Raw genomic sequence first — 18063 nt, forward strand, 5'->3', positions numbered from 1 at the left:
AGACAATATGACTGATATGACAACTTGAATTTGAATTTGAATTTGCAGGGGGGTAAAGCACAGTTCAATACAAGGTCTGCTTTAAACCCAAGAAAGCCTATGGCTTTTTACAATTATATGTAGCCTATATGCAGAAAATCATATAAACACAAATAAAAAAGAAATGTACAGTTAACAGTTCGGGGGGGGGGGGGGGGGGGTAGGCCCTTCTTCTCAACCTTTTTCAAATTGCAGCCACCTGTAGGCCTAAGTGCTCTTTTAGAGCGTTTTTAAAGGAGAGCAGGGATACACTCCTTTAAAGAGCCCATTACATGACATCAAACATGTAGGCTACAATATCATAATGATAATTTGTGGGGTGTGTCATGGGCCCTTTAAGACTGTTATTGGTTGGGAATTCCACATTTTTGTGGCATAGCAGGAGAACAAAACTGCCAATAGGATAATATCCTCCTAGCTAAAGTGCAAAACACTAGTCTCTAGTCTCTGCCACGCCTTCGGCCTGGTAGAGACAGACAGACAGAGAGACAGACAGACAGACAGACAGACAGAAAGAAAGGGTGAATACAGTACAGGGCTCAGTCCCTGGCCCCTGTTATCCTTGGATCTATGTTTAGATTAGCCAACCTCCTTCATGATTGTAATTTTTTTTGTTTCAATATAAAATATGTGCTCACAAACAATACAGATTTTTCGTTATGAATGCTGCTGCATGAATAATTAGGCTCTTTTGTTAGTTTCTGTCCAAAGTCTTGATTGGGACTGTTAAGCAGTACGTATTTTGGAATATTGAGGAAGACTATGATTTGTTGTTAAAACAACACAATCATTTAGTCTTCCAGAACATTCTAAACAGATTTGGGATATTTCACATTTATGTTTCGGGTGGATCCAAATGTCACCTTTTATGGATTAACATGCATGAAAACAAGTAGTTATAAAATACAATACATGTATATAATGAAAAACAATAAACATTTGAACTATGTTAAAACAAATCACAGATGCAAATAAAATATTGGGTTACATGAAACCGGTGCAGTCACACTGTCTCTATGGAGCCCGATCGAACCCGTTTCAGAGAGTCCTGAAGTTTGTTCCATCAATCAATCAATAACCCTGGGAGGACTTAATAATGTCACAAGGCTCTAAATCCCACTGCCCTTTCCCCATTGAGGGGGGCAAATGTTATTTGCTTTTGTCACCTGTGTCTCGCTATAGTGGCAGCGCTTGAGGAAATTGACAGTCAATTCCAGAAATAAAATTCTCAGTCCAATAAAGCACACGGTTGAAATAGTGGACCATGTAAAGCAGCATCCCGTAAAGTGTAAATACATGACATTACAAAGTAACAGATATAGATGTAAATGATGTCTGCAACAGTATACCTACTCTGTTGCACGACTGTGTTGTGTATAATTTAAGCATAATAAGGACATATCCATGTAAACTACTGTTGCTAATTACAGGTTACAGGTTAGCCTACGATTGTTTAATGCGGATACTATTCACATGGGATTTAATTTGGCCTGTGACCCAAATTTCAGTTTGTGCAAACTATATGACGAAAAGCAACATTTTAAAACAATTTTGTGTCAAAGATCCCCTCCTTCATCTAAATGTTTCTATCAGGGAATCTGTTCTAAATTATTCATTTTAAATTAACAGTTCTATTGCTTAGCCTTATACTCTGTCGTCCAACGAAGTCAGGGACCAGGGTCAATTATTACCAGTTAGATACCCTGAGGGCAGCCTAACACACAGACACAGACACACACAGGCCAAGGAGGAGGGCTTGTACAGTACAGTACAGTACAGCACCACTCTCTTAAAACAGGTCTGATTTTTGGGTTTATTCACTGGTAACAAAAGTAATGATAGTCATCACCCGAGGACAAAACCATTGCCACTGCAGACGGGACGGTGCTCGAACCAGTCGAGGACTTCAAGTACCTCTGCCTCAACTGAACAGGATCTGAAGGTTCGGAGAGCACTTGCCTGGAAAGCCTTGCACGGGATAAGGAGAGTGTGGAAATCAGATATGGGAGACCATATCTGGCGGCTGTTCATAGCTACTGTAGAGACAGTATGGGGCCGAGACATGGATCCTCACAGTACAACAGGAAAAAGCCCTGGATGGAGTCTACACAAGAATGGTACGCATGGCACTAGGTGTCACATGGACGGACCGCATCAGAAATGTGGACCTCTATGGGTACCTACCACAGACAAAGTCAGAGAGAGAAGGATGAGGCTGGCAGGGCACTGTGTCAGGCACCCAGAACTTGAAGCAAGTAAATTGACCCTATGGGAGCCAACCCAGGTAAGGGCAAAGACAGGAGAGGAAAGAAGCGTACCACCTATATAGACATGCTGCTGCGCGACAGCTTGGCTGACAACACTCAAAAACCTGATGTTGGAGAGGAAATTGTGGAGGGCAGCGATCCAGGAATCCCGAGTTGGTGTTTGCTAGACCTACACAGAATAGTACAGAATTCAAAATGTACATGAGTAAAAGTACAAAAGTATCAGTATCAAAATGTTAGAAAAAAGCAGATCTACAAGCTCACAATGTGTTCCATCACGACACATTGTGAGCTTGTAGATCGGCTATTTTCAAATGGCTGAAATGTATATAGGCCTGGTTAATGTATGTTTTGTAATAATAAAAATCTACAGTAAGTAGTAAGTAACTAATAACTACAGTTAAGTAAAGTTAAAGTATAATATAGGGTAGAAGTAAAAGTACTGGAAAGTGGAAATACTCAAGTACAAATAGCTTAGGTATAGTACTTAGTTACTTTACATCACAGGTAACAGTTTCAAAAGTTGTATGCTTTTCTGAATGACTAATGTGAAATACTAAAAATCACTGTCAACCTTTAAATGAGAGGACTTGCATTGCAGTCTGACAGCAGTTATTTTGGAAGTAGCTAGATGTAGCCAAAACACCCCCGAGGGGATAGACAACAACGGGAGTATGATTACTTCTAACGTGAAAGCGACGGGACTGCGATGGGCCGTCTAAAACACAATCTATGGTTAGAATTGGAAGCATTGATTTAGAATCGATCAAGAGTTATTCACATTTGAAGATTTTTCCTCCCATCCACTAAAATGGAGGGGGACCACTTTGGATGACGTCCCAACTGGAAATGACATTGAATGTTGCTCAATCGACGCTACGAACATGTAGACTGGTGCGCTCCGTTATATGATTGGGCGGCGGTGGATCAGGGGTAGAGTGGCTGGATGGTAACTGTAAGGTTGCCAGTTCGAACCCAGGCTCCCCCAGAGTAACTGTCGAAGTGTCCTTGAGCAAGATGCTGAACCCCTAATTGCTCGTGATGTGCAGGTTGGTGCCTTGCATGGTTTCCGCTGCCATCGGTGTGTGAATGGGTGTGTGAATGGGTGAATGTAATGCACAATCTCTGTAAAGCGCCTTGGATAAAGGCGTTATATAAATGCACCATTTACCATTTATGATTAAAGACAGAACTTTTGATTAATCTACGTCCTGGGCACGCAGCGGGATTATTTTTTAGGACAGACCTCCGTTTTTTGCCGCCCGGGGTGTTAACAGACCGCTGTCTAATCCAACACTCAGCACCTGGATTAAAAACATCTGTGTTGATGATATAAAGAATGTATCCAACAGTGCAGCCATGTAAACAAACACAATGTAATTTACAGCTGAACAGTACGCTAAATGCTTTAGAACACTGGACACACTATACTGGACAATACTTTTATTACTATAAGCAATATAAAATAATTTTGTTTTGTTGCTGTGCAAAAAGCAGGAAATACATGGGAGGATCACTATTGAGAAAAATAGTAGCTTAAGCAGAAGTCTGCATAAAGCAACAATTTCACTGGTAAAAACTCCACATGTAGTCTGCATAAAGCAACAATTTCACTGGTAAAAACTCCACATGTAGTCTGCATAAAGCAACAATTTCACTGGTAAACACTCCACAACAAATCCACACCAAGGGTGGTAATCCAAAATAGGAAAAGCAGTCCGTCATCAACAAAAGTGTTCTTAGTGTGGCTCAATAGCACTTTGTGTGCATAGGAGTGAGAGCCAAATTAGATGGTATCCAAGCCTACAGATGCCATTGCTTCTGTAAGTCCCAAATACATCTTGTCATATCGCCAGCTTTAGAAACCTCTGACACGGCTTTTGCTGATTACAGTTAGTCATCAGACATTTCAGAGTCAATGTCATATTCATCATCATCATCCAAAACGTTGATGTTCTCTGCTCCAGACAAGACTTGCAGGTAACGTTCCCGTGTGTGCTTCATCACTTCTCTGATGTTCCACAGCTTTTTTTGGTTGATGCTCTGAAGACCCTTCAATCCTTCTTCACTTAGGCCCCACGGTGAATCTTGGATGTAGAACACAAGATAAAGCCTGTATTAGTAAATGAGAGTAGCCTCGGTACAGGATTTTATTTTTGTTCGCATTCAGCTCAAAAATGAAAGCCTGGGGGAACAAGAAACATTTCCTGGTCTAGAACTGGGAATGAACTACAGCGCAGAGGGCCGTCGCTCGAAATATGGTGACGTCAGTTTCCCCGCCGTTTTCTACCAGGGAGGGGAGGGCGCTGATCTTAGCGCCGCTAAGATCAGTGAACCAATATTCTCCAGCGCGCGCGCCCCTCTAGACCAGAAAGCATGCTGGCTGGGCCAGGCCAATGAATTATTATCGCAATACATACCTTTCATTGGCTCAGAAGTAACAATGCAGGACAGCTCCGTCAGGCCATCGGCACGAGTTGAAAGACATTTCCAGTGGCGGTTCATCTCTGTCACAAGGATATTCTTCTCTTCCTCAAGTCTCCTTACAGCCATGACGATGTCGAATGCCTTTATCTTCGTCCTTAGATCGACAGTTCCTGGAATACATTTAAGACAAAGATTCACAGGGAGAATGAGTAGGATTTGCCAATTGCCATTTTGTAAACACATCAATTGAAGTTGGCCACTCCCCAGCTCAACAAGCAAGCGAGCATATGATCAATTACTTATGTGTTGTTATGAGTCAGATGTGTTGATAGTCAAGTACATACCACTGTGTTGTAGCTGCCATGGCCACACTGTCTCGACAGACAGGGTGGAATCCATGCACAGGGGTTCTGTGCTTGGAAACGTTCTGTTGTATTGCTTCACAACAGTAGACAGCATCTCCTTATTCCCCCTGATCTTGCGGCGGATCCTGGCACGACCTTTGTTACTGGTGGCCATACTCCCCTTGAGACTCGCCACCAGCATCTCAATTTTGTTTTCCAAGACATCGGGCCCATGTGCATTTGGTGCTGCAAAGAAGAAATAGGTGGGTTGCACGATAAGTGAACAAATATTCACAATGTCATGGAAAGCTGCAGTAGAGGATCTAGGTGCTCATGAAGGGAAATAAAACAAAAACTACAAGGCACAGGGAGACAATGTCAGTGGAAGCTAACATTAAATTCTCTACTGAGGTCACCTGGCAGAAGCGTATAGTGAGAACAGCCTTACCTTCTGCCCACTCCTTTACATCCTCGGCCCACTCTTCCAACTGGCTCTCTGCCACTGCAAATTGGACCTTCATTGACTCAAGGTTCTGCAACTGACTTTGAAGATCTTTGGTGGTCTACAATGATAAAGTGTCATAGACAATAAAACAAATGCTGTCTCCAACACGTCAAATACTGCAACATTAAATATTATCCATCTAAAAGAACATTACCGATGTCATTACCCAGTATTGTTTTCATCGACTAAAACTAAGACGTAAAATGTTCGTCGACTACCTTTTTTCACTGACAAAAACTAAATAGAAACTAAATGAAAACTACGGTAAGCTACGATGACTAAAACTGAGACTAAATATACTGGCAATTTCTTCAACAAATAAAAACTAGACTAAAATGTTAAGAAGGGACTAGTGGACAAGATGTCCAGTATTAGTCATTTTACACTTGGTTGCATGCTGAAAATAGCAGATCTACAAGCTCACAACGAGTCATGCTGCGACACGTTGTGAGCTTGTAGATCGGCTATTTTCAGCAAGTTTAACATCAGTCGTTACGACGGCATCAAGGCCCGCCAAAAACATTTTAGTCGATTAAATTAACCGTAGATTTAGTCAACTAAAACTGCCTGACATTTAGTCGACTAAAATTAGACTAACACCAAGACATTCCAGGTGACAAAAACTAAATTAAAACTATTCAAAAGACTATGACTAAAACTAAAATCAAATGTTGCTGCCAAAAACAACACAGTCATTACCTTCTGATATCGGCAAGCCAGTGTGGTTGCCAGATTGTCCCTCTTTTGCCGATTCCAGTTCATAGCCATGAGAGTCAACATGTCGTTGCGTCCTGCCAACAGAAATTGATCAATTATGACATCATAATATTTGTTAACATCCTAAGTATACTTATGTTATGCTTGTGAACAACTAGTGCTGTTATGTGGTCATCTCACCTGCTTTTGACATGCGTTTTGTGGTCACTGCAATCCTAGAGAGGAAGGCATTGCTCTGCTCCACTTCCTCCCCTAGTGTTAGACCAACCCCATCCTGATATTTCCCACTCCATTTCACCTGCAAATATATAACAACAAATACAATGCTCAGATGATGGTGACAGTCACTGTATACTGGTGTTCAGATAATTATTCAATACTATGATAACGTTTCCTTACCTCACATTTGAAATCATGGGCGTTGGGCCCACTGGCATGAAACACTGACAGGAAGGGCTTCATGTTCAAGAGATGGTTCAGCTCTGGACATTTATCTGCTACTTTTTGGAGGTAGGGCCAATATTTGCAGGTCATTTCCATACAAAAGAAACTGATTTGGCTACTGGCCAGCTTTTGTTGCAGGTACATGGCGTAGGCAAACATTTCTCGCCCGTACATATTTAGGGCACAGAGTAGCACTCCATGCCGACACAATGCAAGCTCCAGTCCCTCTTCATCTATATGTCTGGCAGATTCTTTGGAGGTCTTTCTGACCGCTGACCACTGCCCTCCACAAACACCTCTTCCAGGGATCTACAGTATGGTAAATGGAAGATGAAAACCTTTTCGTATGAGGGTGCTGTAGTCGTGCACATATACTTATAGTATACAATCTTACATGCTTTGTCTTCTGGTGTATGTAGTCCACAAATCTTGTCACGTCTTCATCCTTAGCTATGAAGATGCCATCAAAGATGGCCTGTTCCTCAGATCTAAAGAAAACCAAAACATACAGTTAACAATATCTTACAGTATGAGGTTACTTGGTGCATATTAGACACTTTTGGTAATCACCATCATCATTTTTCGACCGTGGTCGGGATCATGGATTCCACAATGCTACGCCAGACTTCCCTGTCCTTCATTGCCACCCCCAGTTCCTGCCTACTGAAGCATGTGTCCCTAGCGATGACATCACGGAACGACAGCTTTCTACCTCTGGTCCGCCCTGAGGCAGGACTCCAGAGAAGAAGGGAAGATATAACCTCATTGTCAGCTCTGTAGCAGTGGCCGGCAAACTGCACTCTTTCTTCTGGATCGTACCAGTGAAGAAACACGGAGAAGGTTGCCGTATATTAGATTAGTCGATGGGTGGCTCTTGCAAGACAGATTTTGCACTCTCATTAGAAGGCGGGTGTAAGTGCCATCCAACCGATTCTCTTGTTTCTTTGAAAGTGTCCATGTCTCGCAGCCATAGAGTAGAAGCCATAGAGTAGAATCGGCTCAACGGTCGTCCTAAATATTTTTACTTTTAACATCTTACTAAGCTGGGATGACCAGATCTTATGCATGTCATTGCAGGCTGACTAGGCCATACCCTTCCTAGTTTGAAAGTCCTTTTGGGAAGAAGATATATATGAACCCAAATACTTAATACGTTTCAGAGGAGTGTTGTTAAGTGTTTTTATAATGTGGTTATTGTTGGATTTGCATATATTTACGTATTCAGTTTTCGTCTCGTTGAGATAAAGACCAACACAGTTGGAGGCCTGCTCAAGAGACTGAAGGAGAGCCTGAGTGTGTTCCAATGATTGACTGATAAGCGCGATGTCATCAGCGAAGTCAGTGTCGGTTAGGTATTTAGCAGGATGACGAGAGCTTCTCCTAGGGTGTAGTTGGTAGCCCAATAATAAATAGAAACGGGGCAAGTAAGGATGATCGCTGAGGTATTTGTATATAGAACTTTTATGGCATTGATCATTTTGTCGGGGATACCATATCATTTAAGAATTTCAAACTGAATTTCTTAGTAATATATATGCTGTTACAAGAAAACTTGTACCTGGCTGCACTGAAGCGATAATGTTTGCTATTTCCATCTAGTGATATCGCAACCATTTCCGGTGTGCACGCAGGACACGCGAATGGCTCCTCCTTGCAGAGGTTCTCCAGCTCGTACTGCACGGCTTCCCACTCGAAAAAACTTTTCTGGAAGCTATTTTCTGAAATCTTCCCAGTCTATTTCAAAATAAGTAAATCAACAACTAATAATGTGCAAATAGATTAATGTGCAACAAATAGATGAACAGGAAATTCAACGCACATGACAAACAGGTAGGATAATAAGTTCAATACTCACACGACCAAAGTGGACAGTTCTCTGATCCAGCATTTTTACAATGCCTGGCAGGACAGCCCTGGCGCTGCCATCTTCATTTGTTTGAATGAAAAGAAAACATCTGTGGCATAAACTGTGGCGAACAGTAGGGTAGCACTAACAGGCCAGTAGTTCCTATTAATTAAGTCATCCACTCCAGCAGTCCAAGTGGCTTTACATGCCTCACAACTCAGGCCAGGCATGCTGAGACCATATCGTCCTAGAAAGAAAGAACACACACACACACACACTCACACACTCACACACACACACACACACACACACACACACACACACACACAGTAAAATGTAGCAACTTAAATAGGGTTAGGGTGCTTTGTACAGTGTGGCATACATTAGTCAATAGCAAGTGATTTTAATTTATATTACATACATAACGATGACAAACCTTGTGCAAATTATTAAGTGCAGAAATATTCTTTCAAGATGCTTTTTAAAAAAGGACAAAAAGAGCTCTTCAGTTCCTTACCATCCATTGTCACCAGAGAAACAGACTTCCCTGGCTTCACACTCAATGCCTCTTTTGGACAGCTACAAATGATGTCAGGAATCTCCACAGGAACAAGGCGATCTGAAACACATCATGCATGATGTGAATCAAGATCATGAAAGTCCAATGGGAAAGACAGCATGATTGCTGGAACCTGAAGAGACTGAGGGCTCAATTTTCGTCGCCGCCGGTACCTGCAACGCGGCCCGCAAGTCAGCCGCTGCCCGAAAATAGTATAGGAGTATTGGCGAAGTGTGGTCATGGGCATGTTGGCACGCTTTCCCCGAAATTGCTATTTTGGTCACACATTTGAGAAGGCGATAGTGAAGTTTATCGCATCCATAGCTAAATGGCAGTAGCAATAGTTCAGCACAGGCCAACATAGATTTGTTCTATTTTTTTAGAAAGAGAGTTGTAAGATTAAAAAAATTAAATTAAATAAAAAAAAACGTTAAAAACGTCTTTAGCCTGGATGGCTATTTGTGAAAAGAAGTCAAATAAGTACTTGGCCAAGAATGAGTTTAAAAGCATTTCCATTGCGTGCCTGCAATGGAAATGTCCACGGAGTCAGGCTGCTTCAACTCCTTTTTTTCGGTGGTGAGGCGACCACGTGAGCTGAAATAACGTTGAGCGTTGTTTAGTAAAAACAGAGAGAAGGGCTGGGGCGGTGGTCTGCTCTTCACCACGGCTCGTGCCGTCATGTTGTAGTTCGGTGGAAATCCAGACTATGAATGAGCCTTTATTTTCCTACGCATCACTTTGTAATTTTCCTATAATCAGCAGAAGTGAGTGCCTGCTGTGACCTGTCACTTCCTTGTGTTCATTATGTTTATATAATTGTCTAGCTCAAAATAGCTATTTGACTTGTGCCAGCCATTATGCACGATTCCATTTGCTCGTTCAGTTTCATCACAGCGCAACAAATGGGTTTTAATGCGATTTCCCGACATTTCATTTTCGCTTGATACCGTTTCGTAGAGATAACGGGCAACGGATAAAGGCAATATGACATGTGGCACGGTGATTGGTTTCATTATTGTAACGCCCAAATCATCATACCCGGAAGTTATGCGGGAATGCCTACTGAGTGGCAAAACACTACTTTCTGGCCTTGACAGCCCATACATCCAAACAGAAAAGTCCTATCTGATTGCATTAGACGATGTTAAGCAACGTTAAACTCACTTTTCCATTCACTTTGCCATTTGATTTTCCATTCACTTTATGCATGTGCATACCCTCTATCTATATCAAGCAATAAGACAATAAGGCATTGTTTAAGTGGTCAAACTAACAAGCTTAACGTATCAGAACTGAATAGGTTATGGTGTACACTCACAAACAAGAACTTACCACAAGGGCAAGGAGCCTTATCCACAATGCAAGTGGTCGGAGGCAATGGCTGGTAGAACCCAGCAGTCATGGCATCTCTGTTGTGGAGCACATATCTAGAGTGCGTGATGATGTCACATTCAGCACAGAGGAAGGGGCGCGGTTGACAGTTATGACAGCGAACAGCAGCTGGATTGGCGGAACACTGTTGGCAGATGTGTGGGGCTACGTTTTCTGTTGCTGCTGCACTGTCCACTGGACGCGGTCTCTCTGCCCGCCACCTCTCTGCAAAGGGACGCTTTGGTGTACTCCAGTCACTGGAAGCCAGGAGAGGAGCTGATGGGGTTGGTGCTTCCTGAACCTCGCCTGAGGCAATGTTCAGTGAGAGCTGGAGCTCTTGTATGAAACAATCTGTTAAAATAGTATGGAATATTGGAAAAACAAGACTTTGTTGCAATTTACATGATCAAAAGTATAATACATGGAAAGTGTAGTTGCCCATTATCCTGGCAAATTTGTAATGCAAATATGTAATTAACATTTAAACTCAATGACAGATTATAACAATATAATAATATGAACGTATTGCTTTGTGCTAATGAAATACACACCAATAGCCACCTCACAGTTAGCGGCAGAAACAGTCTTCCGACGAGAACCACCAGGATCAGCTTTTCTACTTGGACCAGCTGTTAACATCAATGAAAAGAAACGGAAAACACTCATATTAACAACATAAGATTGAAAGATTGCCTAAGGCTAGTGGCAGCCTGGTTATTGACCTTTGGGTTTGAACCGGTAAAGTTCAGATTAGTAGTACTGTTGTCTTTTTCATTATAAAGCAAACAAACAAAAAACACCTTTTTCCATTTTTACTCTACAAATCCTAAAACATTAAAAGCACACCGGCCTCGTTTTTCGTTCTTGCCGTCATTTCTTTGAGCTGTAGAGTAAAAATGGAAAAAGACGTTTAAAAAGGTGCTTTTTTCGTTTGTTTGCTTTACAATGAAAAACGAATAGGCTTTTTTGTTTTTCAACTAGAAGTAGAAATGGAATTATCAATAGGCACCGTACGTACTATACTTAATTCCACTCTTTCAATTATCCAGGCAGGCATTAGTGACAACTTGATTTGAGTGTCTAAATAATCAAGATCTCCAGTCCAAAATAGTATATATATATATATATATATATATATATATATATATATATAATGCAATAACAATACTGACCCTGATTTGACCGTTTCCTGCTTGATCTGGGCTTCTCATAGATGATGTTTCCATCGACATCTTTGTTAGGGCGAGGTGCCTTTGCCTTCTTTGCTGGTGGGGGTTTCTTCCATTGTGACTCAGAGCGAGGTGCCTTTGCGTTCTTTGCTGGTGGGGGTTTCTTCTTCCATTGTGACTCAGGTGGAATGAAGTCATCAATATCTTTTAATCTTCCCTTCTGAGTTTTTCCATCACTATCTTTGTTTACAAACTTACTCACAACACGCCGAACACGCTGACTCCGCCGAGGTGCCTTTGCCTTCCAATCCGCTGAATCCGGTGGAACCAAGTCATCAATATCTTTTAATATTACCTTCAGTTCTGGAAGATTCGTGGGCAGATCTTTTGAGACACTCATGGTGACATGTGTGATGGTCACACATGTAAAAACACAGACGACGGAACGACGAGAAAAACAAAAGTACACACACACACACACACACACACACACACACACACACACACACACACACGGAGAGTGCGAGGGAGAGAGAAAGACAATAAACGTGACTCTTAAAAGTGCCTTTGGTTTTGTGTTTGTTGCTTTGGCAGAGGTTGGTGGACAGATCTGCAAGATAGAGCAAACTATTACGAATTAACACCCTACATTGTACAAAATTAGCCCCAATTAGTCTAAGAGTACAGCATCTCGATACACCACCAAGATACCCATGTACCTGTCTAAATACTTCCTTAATTACAACACCAGAGGGAGTGCAACAAACCATGTACAACCCAGATTCGGCACAAACAAGGGACTAAGGGACTCCTATGCCAACAAAATGTGGAACGCCCTACCAACAGTCATTAAGACATGTGAATCCCTTGACTCCTTCAAAACCACTCTCAAAGGGCACCTATACGGACAGCTGCAATTCGAAACTGCAGGCCCCCATAAAATCTGAATCTCCCCCACCGCCCCCCCCCCCCCCCCTTTTCCCTCACTGTATATGTTTATTATCCCTTTTTACCTCCATTATGATAAATTCCTGTTCTGTTCTTTGACTATATTGAAGTGTCTATTTGTACGTCTGTAAATGTTTTGAAGAATTGAACATGGACCCGACTGGAAACAAGTGTAATGCTTAATTGGGTCGTCCACTCACAGTTAACAGTCTTTGTATTGAGTTTGTGCTTGAAATGTACTGTAATTCTGCAAACTGTTAATAAATATTTCAATCGATCAATCAAGTACGAGCGTCATGTGAACCATGGCTATTTGGCTACACAAAAGTAAACACAGCCTTCATCTGGACCGACTGGACATGCTAAATGCTAAACTGTTTACTGCCCAAAAGCTGCATACACTGAACCAACAATGGATCATCCTCCATCCTCCAAATATGAAATATACAATCCATGGCCAAAAATAGACGCTATAATTAGCTAAACTTGTACATGCCCAAATCAAAGAACATCAGTCATAAATTACAGAACATCAGTCATACAGACAGACAGCCCCGCCAACATTCTAACATACACACCATAGAGTAGGGGGATACACACCTCAACATGTTAGCAATAATTCCATGGCTGGTTCTGTCGTTTTATCATAAACCAGGTCCAGGTTAAAGATGTAAACCATTAATAATATGTAAACACAATGAACTGAAAAGCCCGGCTTCCGGCTTACCGTAAACTAAACTAGTGTGTCGCAAATTCGCAATGCATCGTGGGATAGGAGCCATGGGAGGCTACAGTGTTGCCAACTCTCGTGAGAGAAATAAGCTAACCCACCTCGAAAAACAAGAAAAATCGAGCCCATTAATATGGCAACCAATAATATGGCGCATCCGGCGAAAGCAGGAATTACGCTCAATGTAAACGAGGGGGGATGGCGATCGGCCACAGACAGGATTAAAACACTTATTTATTGAAAACTACCGACTAATACATTGTACAAGCACCCCGCAAGCCTCTCTAACATTTGGGGCAAGATGTTCGGAGGCTGGTGTCCCTTCGGTGACCACAGGGCACTCTCTAATAAATATTTCAATAAAAAAAAAACTCGTCTCTGACAGTCTGTGAATATCTCTTCATCAGACAGTAGGGGGCAATGTAGTACCATGATTTACCCAAAAGCAGAGTAGAATGTTATCTGGCCCTAAACAGAATGGCAGAATACCTGAGCAGTGAGCACTGACCCAAAACAAAGAAAAAAATATAAAGGACCACTTTTCCTCTTCATTTAATAAATCTGTCTCATATCATAGGAGGGCTGTAGGCAGCTTAGAAACCCGTCCACCAGTGACATCATCGTTAGGCAGATTTAAAAAAAAATATATATAGGCTATTTAGATTTGTATTATGTGAGAACGCTAGAAAGCGTGCCTTTTTATTAGCTTGGATCTTAGAGTATACTCTAAGGCTTGGATTCCCCATTGATGATGTCACTGCTGGACGGGTTTCTGAACTGCCCACAGCCCTCCTATGAGACAGACTGGTTTCTCAACTGCCCACAGCCCTCCTATGAGACACAGACACAGACTGGTTTCTGAACTTCCCACAGCCCTCCTATGAGACACAGACTGGTTTCTGAACTGCCCACAGCCCATATAAGACACAGACTGGTTTCTGAACATGAACATTAATGAGGACCAATTATAAGAAGGTTGAAATGTGCAGGTGAAGTGCAGGTCACAGTCACAGTCTTGGCCATCACATCTGCATCGAGAGATCTCGCTACATAGAAATTGATTTATTGAAAATTCAATTGTACATACATTTTGTTTTGATTGTTCCACTTTTTGTTTTGGCAATGTAACCATATGTTTTCTCATGCCAATAAAGCCTTTAGAATTGAATTGGATTTAGAAATACTAGTGGTAGCCTACTCCTCAGAACCAACGTCCTATTTTTACAGTCAATGGTTAGGAGAAATTACACAAGAGTGCACGCGCACACACACACACACACACACACACACACACACACACACACACACACACACACACACACACACACACACACACACACACACACACCAATATAGATGTGACGTTTTTCTCTCCCCAAGATGTTTTTATTTATTTTTGGGCTTTTTCTGCCTTTATTGGATAGTGTAGACAGGAAATGGGGGGGGGAGATTGGGGTTGACACGCGGCAAAGGTCGTCAGGATAGGGAGTCGAACCCGCTACACTGTACGCCGTCAGGCTGGCTTAGCAGCCTATAGGTGCCCAGACCGCTACACTAGCTGCCTGAACCATTGTTGTGGTAAAAAAGAGCACATCTGATTAAGCCTGAATTTCCATTCTTAATCTTGCACGTTTTAATAACCTAGCTGTTTTACAGTAGACTATACCTGCACTGGGGTGACTCCTCTAGGCACAGGCAGGGTTTTGTTGCTCGGCCATACCAACCATACCTCACACAGACCTCCCATTGTAACAACTGGGCACTGCTACCATGCATACTATCCCCCTCCCTTCCGGTTTGCCCTCTCTGGATGGCCCAAAGCCATGCTCACTTCAGAGCCCTGTCTGCATCCATTCAAGGCTCACCCAACCTGGCCACACTCCTTTGTTAACATCAGATCAGCGCATGGTATTTCCTTTCACATTATACAAATGGTGGCCAAGTCTCATCTTCAAAGAGAGTAGGGGTGGTTTTCTTATCACTGCTGTAGAGTTTTTAGATATTGATTTCAGACCCCAACTCACCGCTGGCACTCAGTAGGGGAGTTTTATCTATATCAGCGTGACTCGGCCACATCTCTGAGTCACAGATAAAGGGATGCAGATGGAAGCCCATACATAGAATGATGAAAAGAGTGAACGTAACATGATAATGTAGAAGGGGATAGGAAAAGAAAGAGCAGTGGAGGGAGGAAAAGCAGAGCAAGGCACTTCAAGGTAGACTGTATAGACACCACGGCAGGTTGCTCTCACAGAGAACCTTGAGCATGGATGAAGCCGTCATATCTCCAGTCTCCACACGCAGCATCATGTATATTTATGAGCATCAGGAGTATGACAGTATGACACAGAAATAGATCGAGTGAGGGCTATCTGGTCAGATGGTGGTTGACTGCAGAGCTGTGCTGTGGCGCTTCAGAAATTGGACATGCCACACTGCTTTTGTCCTGCTGAAGGACAGACAATGTGGGGAGACGCACGCTGTCGTTCAACTCTCCTTACTTATACTCCCTTTCAAGGAGACAGAAGATGGAGAGATAGAAAGTGAAGAAAAGTGAGAGGTCTATTACACCGCAGGAAGAGGAGGCACTGGGTCAATTTGGTCTGTAGTACTCAGCCAGTGAGTAACTGGCTGGGGCGAGTCGCCTTCTATTCAGACGTCCTCTATTCAGCCATCACTCTTGTCTCAGCCAGTATGTCAGCCACAGCATGGAACCCCCTTCTGTGACTTCTCTCTCAGAACCACCGCAGTGGGGCCTTCCTTGATGACAATGATAGTGAAGCAGACTGCCAGCCCTATTGTACTTTGAGTTTACAGTGATGTGTATTGTGTAATATAATAAACTTTATTTATAATAAATGATTACATAAAAATAAACAAACTATAATCTGCTAAAATAACAAACTGCAATCTGCAACTGGATAAAAACACAAGTATAAAATATAAAGTGCCTTGTATTATAATTACATGAAAATGTATCTTCTGTTGACTAAAGAGCTGGAGATTTAATACCACTGTTATAGCAATGATTGCTATGGTGGAATATAACGGAATATACGGTAGAGCAGTTTCACAAATGCACTGCAGGCAGCACACACACTTGTCCTTTTATCCTCATGAGCTCTTTCGACTAATGGGCACGTTTAGCCCACTGACTTTAGGTACGACTCAGAGTGTACTTACATGATACTGCTGAGTGCTGACCAGCATTTACCAACATCACCAAAGTATACTGCATGCATGGTTTGTTTGATTTTTGCCACTGAATTCTCTTCATTTCAGTATTGAAGCCAACTTGCAGTGATGTCTTAAAACGTGCTTGAGATACAGTAGGTAATCCAACACACTACGGATCATTGTTTGGTTAGGTACTGTATATGTTTGTGAAAGTCATCGTTGTGTTAATGAATTATAAAGTGTGGATTGATTTCAAAGGTCTAGCCGAAAATATTCCCATGAGAAAGAATTGATATATACCCAAAATGAAAACGGCAAAGACTTAATGACCCCACAATGATGTTTAACCAACAACGACTCAGTACAGATAAGATGCACGTGTGTGTGTGTGTGCACACACACACACACACACACACACACACACACACACACACACACACACACACACACACACACACACACACACACACACACACACAGGCCAGTTAGTGGACAGAGCAGCATATATGAAAAACATTTGCATGATTATTTAAAACGGTGGGACCACCAAATTGATACGTATTTGGCCATGGACCCCCTTTGAAAAGAGTTTGTGCCTGGGACCCCCATAAGAGAATATTTGTCAAAAAAGTTTGAATAGAACTGTTCCTCATTTAGCCGGAACCCCTCTGGAACCCCCTCAAGGACCCCTGTGTGTTCCCGGACCCCACTATGTGAACCAGTGCTCCAAAACATCACACCATTCATCATCACCTCCATTCATCAAACATGTTCTCAGGAAGGCCAACACAGAGCTATAGTAAAAACAGCGTTTGTCTTTTTAGCACTCTTTAGCACTTTAGCAATTTAGAAACTTGCTCGCTAATCTTGTTGTTCTAAATTGTCATTGTCTTAATTAAGATGTATTTTTTCATAATCCGTACTATCCTTTTTTCACAATAACTGCTGTTCTTATTTTCAATATTATTACACTAGACTAGAGTATTATGCCTTTTGTAATCTCGGCATCATTGAAAATGAGGGCTGAGGGCTCTGCCCTCAATGTATTTCAGAGAAAATAAATAATAAAGTTCAATGAAAAAAAAGAAAACACCACAAATGTACACTTCCTCCTGAAGGATAAGTCAAGAAACTCCAAGTCATCCTGCTTACTTGGCTTGTGGGGCCGCGTGTGTGTCGTGCGTATTCATGTGTGTGTTTGTTTTTGTGTGAGTGAAAGGTAACGTCATTCATGCACTGTAAGGACATAGTAGCTCTTTGAGCACAGCGTCTTAGGCTGGCTGTCCGCTGAACAGCACACCTCTGTACTGCGAGAGACCAAGTGCTTCCCAGACCACAGTTTGCACACATCAACCTTCTCCTACAGTATACTAAAAATCCTCATAGCCCGGAGCGTGTACAAAATGTGACCATCATCACATGGTTACAAATGATCAACACGGACAACATTACTGTGTGACTCAGAACAGCACATTCTAAAAGTAAAATGAAAATAAAAAACAGTTTTTTTTATTGTTTTC

At 42.0% G+C, this 18063-nt stretch overlaps 2 protein-coding genes across 2 annotated transcripts; both read right to left on the reverse strand.

Annotated features, from left to right (window-relative positions):
* Positions 1 to 3926: 3926 nt before the first annotated feature.
* On the reverse strand, positions 3927 to 8410 carry LOC308317356 (uncharacterized protein). Its single transcript, XM_080766319.1, has 9 exons — positions 8302 to 8410; positions 7138 to 7231; positions 6699 to 7052; positions 6480 to 6597; positions 6282 to 6373; positions 5526 to 5640; positions 5078 to 5323; positions 4727 to 4903; positions 3927 to 4393 (listed from the first exon to the last, which is right to left on the reverse strand). Exons 1-9 carry the CDS (start codon positions 8355 to 8357, stop codon positions 4200 to 4202), a joined length of 1446 nt encoding a protein of 481 aa, XP_080622445.1. The 5' UTR covers positions 8358 to 8410; the 3' UTR covers positions 3927 to 4199.
* A 205-nt stretch (positions 8411 to 8615) lies between these two features.
* On the reverse strand, positions 8616 to 12088 carry LOC308320550 (uncharacterized protein; the record flags this gene model as incomplete). The annotated part of the gene is made up of 5 exons (XM_080771055.1): positions 8616 to 8836; positions 9107 to 9208; positions 10481 to 10870; positions 11071 to 11148; positions 11692 to 12088. The coding sequence occupies 5 exons, from the start codon at positions 12086 to 12088 to the stop codon at positions 8634 to 8636; spliced, it is 1170 nt and encodes a 389-aa protein (XP_080627181.1). The 3' UTR covers positions 8616 to 8633.
* Between the last annotated feature and the right edge of the window lie 5975 nt (positions 12089 to 18063).

The sequence above is a fragment of the Protomyctophum bolini genome, assembly GCF_963924005.1.
Source record: "Protomyctophum bolini genome assembly, chromosome: 1".
NCBI lineage: Eukaryota > Metazoa > Chordata > Actinopteri > Myctophiformes > Myctophidae > Protomyctophum > Protomyctophum bolini.